This window comes from Homalodisca vitripennis, chromosome 3 (assembly GCF_021130785.1).
Source record: "Homalodisca vitripennis isolate AUS2020 chromosome 3, UT_GWSS_2.1, whole genome shotgun sequence".
Taxonomy (NCBI): domain Eukaryota; kingdom Metazoa; phylum Arthropoda; class Insecta; order Hemiptera; family Cicadellidae; genus Homalodisca; species Homalodisca vitripennis.
Window position 1 is genome coordinate 203,270,582 of NC_060209.1, and position 6,598 is coordinate 203,277,179.

Here is a 6,598-nt window from a genome sequence, read left to right on the forward strand (position 1 = left end):
CGCATCACGGGCGGCGCAGTTCCCCCACCACCGCGGTAGATAGCTTGTTCGTTAGCCACACCTTCTGCCTCAGTGTGAGCTGAGTAGCGGTACCGTGAGGTCACGTTTGCGTCTCCTGTGAAAGTTTAAAATGGCGGCGTTAATTGAAAATCCCGCCAAGTGTGAACTGCGTAGTGTGATACGGTTTCTGAATGCACAGAATGTTCGACCTATTGAAATTTATAGGCAAATTAAGGCAGTTTACGGTGACAATGCGATGAACGAGTCATCAGTGAGAAAATGGTGCATTCAATTTAAGGAAGGTCGAACTAATGTGCACGACGAGGAACGAAGTGGAAGGCCGTCACTCGTTACTGACAAGTTGGCAGCGAAAGTTGATGGAAAAATTCAACAAAACCGTCGTTTCACTTTGAGTGGTCTAGTGGAATTTTTTCCACAAATTTCAAGGTCGCTTTTGCACGAAATAGTGACTGAACGTCTTGGTTATCAGAAAATGTGTGCTCGTTGGGTGCCTAAGATTCTTACTGATGTCCACAAGACTAAACGGATGGGAGCAGCTCTTGAGTTTTTGACTCAGTATGACGAAGAAGGTGATGCGTTTCTTGACCGCATCGTAACGAGTGACGAAACTTGGGTTTCCTATCGAACCCCGGAAACAAAGCTCCAGTCAATGGAATGGCATCACTCGAATTCACCAACAAAAAACAGGAAAGAAAAACCAAATTTGAACACCAGGAAATTGATGGCAACAGTTTTTTGGGACCGAAAAGGCCTAATCCATGTGGAGTTCATGCCGAGAGGCGAAACAATCAACTCAGAGGCCTACATCGAGACCTTGCATCGGCTTCGCCGCGCTATTCAGAACAAACGACGCGGAATGCTGTCGTCGAAAGTGGTGCTGATCCACGACAATGCTCGGCCTCATTGCAGTGCACGAACCAAAGCAGAACTCAATTCTTTCAAATGGCAAATCTTCGGACACCCTCCGTATAGTCCAGATCTGGCTCCGAGTGACTATCACTTGTTTCCAAAGTTGAAAGTGTTTTTAGGCGGAAAAAACTTTTTGGGTGACGAAGACCTCAAAGAAGGAGTAAAAACGTGGCTTCATTCCTTGGCGGCAGAACAGTATAACGTCGGTATAGAAAAACTGGTGCCACGCTACAACAAGTGCCTTGACAGTTCCGGCGATTTTGTAGAAAAATAGAGTAAGGTTATAAGTATTTATAAATAAATTTTCATGCTCTTATCTTTTGTTTTTATTGACTTATAACAAAACGTTCTTTACTTTCTGGAAGACCCTCGTAATTGCTTTTTGAGTGTCACAATTTGACTTTAGATCAAAAAACGGTACCTTTGATGCAATACATACTTAAATAGACTTTGGTTGTCATACCGGTGTGAAACTGCATGTGGATTCCACCAAGGAGATCTGTCACATTTCCTCTCACTTCCCTCACCATACTTCATAGCCAGTTCCCACTACCCACCGAAGCGAGAGAAAAGTAAAAATAGCGGACAACAGACATTGAAACCTAACCTACAAATGTAATCTGTACGATAAATAAAACAATGTACTGGGTGGCATATTACACTAAATATAAAATTAATATTTATACTAACAGTTAGTACCAACTGTCAGCAGCTAGACAAAAATAATCCGTAAAATTCACAAAATCATAGTTAGCTATTTTCTGTGCCAGAGTTGAAAATCATAGTAAAGAATTTTATATACATAGTGTGTTCTAAATTTTATACACATTGAAGAGATCTTGTATAGTATACAATCCATATTTAGTACTATAGATCCATGGAATATTATGAGAGAATATTATTATGGAGTATTATGAATCCATGGATAGTACACATTGGAGAGATCTTAGATAGTATACAAGATACAGCAAAGATTAAATGGACAAAGTTGTGCTTAATATGAGAACCAACAGATTAATGTGGACAAGTTGATTATTGGTTGCGTTGTTCACTCGCTGCGCTCAAAGAAACACTTTTTTGTCAACATTTTCAAACTGTCATATAAGTACATACCTATATTAAAACTTGTTTTTCTTGGAATTTCTTGTAGTTTTAAAATATTGTAACGAAACATTTTTCAAGACCAGCAAGCAGGAGATGTAGGGTTTGAGTAAAATTTTTTAATGCAAAGACCTGTTTTTTACTTACTTAAAGTAAAGTAGATTTTTTACTCATTTAAAAATACCATACATGTTATACTTTCCTCAGTGTTTTTATGAAATAACTCATAAAATCCTGTTTTTGTATGATTGTGTGAAGGAGATTTTATACTATTGTATTTTATTTTCATTGCACAGTGTTGGAATCAGCTGTTTAATAAAACATACTAATTGACAGGCAAGGTCAGTCTAAAAATTACTGTTTTTGACATTTTTGTAATTAATTAGCATGTTGGTTAAAAATGTTATCACAATTTATCATTAAAAAAATCTTTTTTTAATCATATAAAATAATATAACAACCTAATATTAAATTTAACGAAACTAAGTTTATTCAACTAGAAATGAATATAATAGTAATAAATACCTCAATAGTTTTATGTAAGAAAAATATAAACATAAAGGCTCGGTTTTTGGAGTAGCTTTTCACAAAATTGTACTAGCGGCCATTACAGATGGCCAGTATTAATATCAGTAACAGGTTATTTGGTGGTAACCTATTACTGGCATATTGTTATTTCAGTAATAGCTGGACTGAATAATTTGGTATTCTCATAACAACTTTCTGGTTTTAGGTTACTCTGTAACGAGTAACAGCTGAGGCCATTTCATGAGGCTAGGAATGGAAATATTACACTATGAAATGTTATTATACGATATAAGTAGGTTTAGATTAGGCTATTTTAAATATGTTACTAGTAATACCAAAGTTAAAGATAATGTTTACAAGCACTCAGGTGATCTCAGTTTGAATTTGGGTACTCTCTTGAGGAAGGGTTTTCTTTATCGCCAGAAGTGCGGGGTGACGCCGAGGGGGATCTTCTCTGGCATCAGATCACGTTGGATGATCTAGGACGTGATCTAAGTTCAGGAAAGTACTGATCCGAAATGCCCCCAGCCATTATTGCGCGCTCGGTGGCTCGGCGCCACCCTGCACTTCTGCCAAAAAAAAGTATCCTTTCGAGTAGTATCAAATTCAAGCTCAGATCATCTTAGCACTTGTAAAGGTTATCTTTTATTTTTTATACTGTATTTATAACACCACCTACGTACGTATAGGCTAATAACATAAATAGTACATAAGGACTGAGTAGTAACCAATAATTGTGCTGAATAGTGAAAATCTAAATTAACCAGTTCATAATTTTATTAGTTTATCAGTCTACATGTTATATTGTAGTGAGTTAGTTAAATTTGTGTATGCTAACAGTTTACTGGAACGTAATATCTCATCACGTTATTTTGTAATAGGTTATTGACAAACAAAAGTATTTCCAGTCTCTAGCGGCCATTAATCAAATACCATAAACATGGTTAAACTTCGTTTGAATTCATTTGGAACACAAATGTCAAACTAGATTACGTTATAGACTTTTAAGACTGTATAGTAAAACTATATTTTTAAATGTAAAATGAATAGCTATATTCATTTTAGATTATATAAAATAACACAACTTTATATATACCAAGTTTGAGCGTTGTAGTACTTTTAATTATTACTTTACAGATAATAAACATGTCTGACATCATTCAAATCATTCTACTAATCGATATTCGATTTGATCATTCAAGTGTTGGATGCTTATCATACTACAGCCACAAAATGCACAAATAAGATGTGTATTGGCAAAAAAGATCAAGAGCACAGAGAAAACACGACTGCAGCTAACATAATTAATGTAAACTAGATCATAATCATAAAAGTTACAAAGTGGGTCTAGTAACCTTTTACAAATTCTAAATGAGTGTAATTTATTTTATTCTGGGTGTAGGCTACTGTTGGTGAAAAAAGGCTGTTATGTGTGTGCAATTAATTAATTAAATACATAGAAATAAGCAAATACTTATTTTTTTTCAAAAGAACCAATGTTTAAATAAATACAGAATTTAGGCACATCAATGGTAAATATGCCTTAGTTAAGTGATATTTTATTATAGAGCCAAGCCAAAGCCTGATGGTTAACATTTCTGATAGGCTCCACTAAATAGCAGATTTAGGGAAGCTGAATATTTTAGAAAATATGGTGACTCCATTGTATTGAGTTGCATTATTATTATTTTAAATTTGAATTATTTATTTACCCTTAAAATGCTCTTGAGCTGTTCTATAAGTGTCTGACATGTGGAACACAGTCATTCCTTACATGCAAAATTTATTTACTCTTAAAATCTAAAAGCTAGCATAAACATGTATTTATTGTGTAATCAATTAAGCAAACATTTTAACTGATCCTAAAATTTTAATGGAATCAAGTACAGGGATTATGCTAATAATAGCCTTGACATACTAAGTATAATACAAGTAAGGAACTTACAAGTTGACTTATTTTCCTTAAGGACATGATAATTTACTAACGTAATTGTGATAAAATAGTTACTATTACAATAATACTAGTGATTTCTTACCTGCTTCAAGTCAAGCAGACAATTTGCATCAAGAAAATAAAACTCAATCGCGACACAAATCTATAATTTTGATAAAATACAATACACCATTGAGGTTATAGTAAAACTAAGCAAAGCAAGCCAAAACTAAAAGCGAAATGATTAAGGAAAGTCCAGAGCAGTGTCGCCAGACGACGTCTGTAAAAATACCCACGGCCTGATAACAACTCTATTATTCTTACCCGCCATTTATAAAAATGTTGTTATTTTAATCTCTTAAGATCCATACTGTAAAACTTATAACTCAAAATTATTTATTAAAAACCGTATTCAACTGTACAATGAACGTGTCTAAAATGCTGACTTGCTGATCAATGTTATACCTCAGTATAAAACAAAACCGTTATGTAAACCACACGAGCTCCTCGTGGGCCACCTGCTTGGGCTGATCAAAACCTGGGAGAGAAAGAGTGGAAAGGCCCCTCCTTCCAACTACAGATAGCCCGTGTAATGAAATAGTGGAATGAGCAGTCTCACGCGTTCTCGCTCCATACTCTTCTGGATTTAATTTTGTTCAGTACCTGGCAAACCTATTCAAATGTTCCACTATTTTTTTAGCTTATACTCTAAGTTAAACACCTTTCAGTAGTTTGGTGCAGCATACATATATTTTAATTACATTTTCAAAGGTGGATGTTGCAAGATGCAGCACAATTAAACTGATATCATTAGGCCTTGATTTTACAACGTAATTAATAACAGGCAATTATACATACAAATAAACCACTACAGCGAAGTATCGATAGACCCAACAAGACGTAAGGAAGTCTAATGTAACAAAGTAACCTTGTTACATACAATAGCGTAGCTAGAAAAAATTCGAGGACGGATTAAACATCCGGGAGGTTAAAAAAGCCCTACTTGCAAAATTTAGAAATTCGTTTGTTTACAAGTGAATTCTCAAGCTAATTGTACTTTTTTAAATTTGCTTATTAATTTACTCATCTTGGATTGTAATCATCCACGCTTGAAAAACGTTTAAACTTTCAAAATATTCGAGATTTGTGTTCTTAGCATAGTAGTTAAATAATAATCTTTAGGGACTCAAAAAAAAGAACCATTAAATTGAGACTTTTGTATTTTAAAAGGTAAACCAATACAATTGTTCTGTAACATATTTGGTTCATTACATTTTCCATCTGCCTTAATCAAATAAATGTAACTTGTAGTTTACAACACTATAAGTTAGAAATTATTCGATAATTGCCATGTATTATAGACCAGGTAAGCATTATAATAATTGTGTACTCCAAACGACACATGACACTATCAGGCTTGGTTGAAGTTACATGCACAATTTCAAGTCTATAGCTTATTTTTTCATTTTCGATATATCCTACAAACAGACAGAGAAATCTATTGCTATAAGTTAAAACTTGATCGTAATAATTTTAGATTAACAAATTATTAATACTTAACAAAGTGTTTCAAATATCACTGTTCTTAAAAGAAAATACGATAAGACATCAAAGAACATGCCAAGAACGGAGTTATGAGTCAACCAATACTGCAACTCTGCAACTGGAGTAGAAGCGCTAGCCTTGACTTATCAACTAGTCAGGCTGAAACTTCTGTTTCACCCCAAAATAGACTAGTCTTTCCTCCAACATCATAATAATTAGCTCAGAACTAACACTCAATTAGTAATTTGCAGGATGTCTCATCGGACAGTAGCAGTGGAGTTTCTAGCGTCTCTTCAAATTGTGAATTTGTCTCCCATTTAAGTTTGAAGCGTTTTCTGTTTCATTACATTTTAGAATAGTTTTTTTGTTAAGTGATCTGATTATTAAACTATATATTGTGAAGTTTTCTCAACAAATTTAATGTGAAATCTACGGCCAATAACTTCCAAAAGTAAGTTGGAGAAATTTATTTTGTAATGGGTACTGTAATGATGAAATTGCTCAGATTAAAACGTATATATATATATATATATATATATATATATATATATATATATATAT

General features: G+C 34.0%; 1 protein-coding gene across 2 annotated transcripts in view; it reads right to left on the reverse strand.

Moving 5' to 3' along the window:
- Positions 1–4,751, reverse strand: part of LOC124358040 (probable protein phosphatase 2C T23F11.1) — a 29,266-nt gene extending 24,515 nt beyond the window's left edge. Inside the window, exon 1 of one of the 2 annotated variants that reach the window (XM_046810315.1) lies at positions 4,596–4,751. Coding sequence is in view for 1 of the 2 variants with exons in the window: in XM_046810314.1 (XP_046666270.1) it covers positions 2,044–2,104 (61 nt within the window). In the remaining variant the exon portion in view is untranslated. Of the gene's footprint in view, positions 1–2,043; positions 2,305–4,595 lie in introns of those variants that run through there. The other variant, XM_046810314.1, reaches the window with a different exon arrangement.
- Between the last annotated feature and the right edge of the window lie 1,847 nt (positions 4,752–6,598).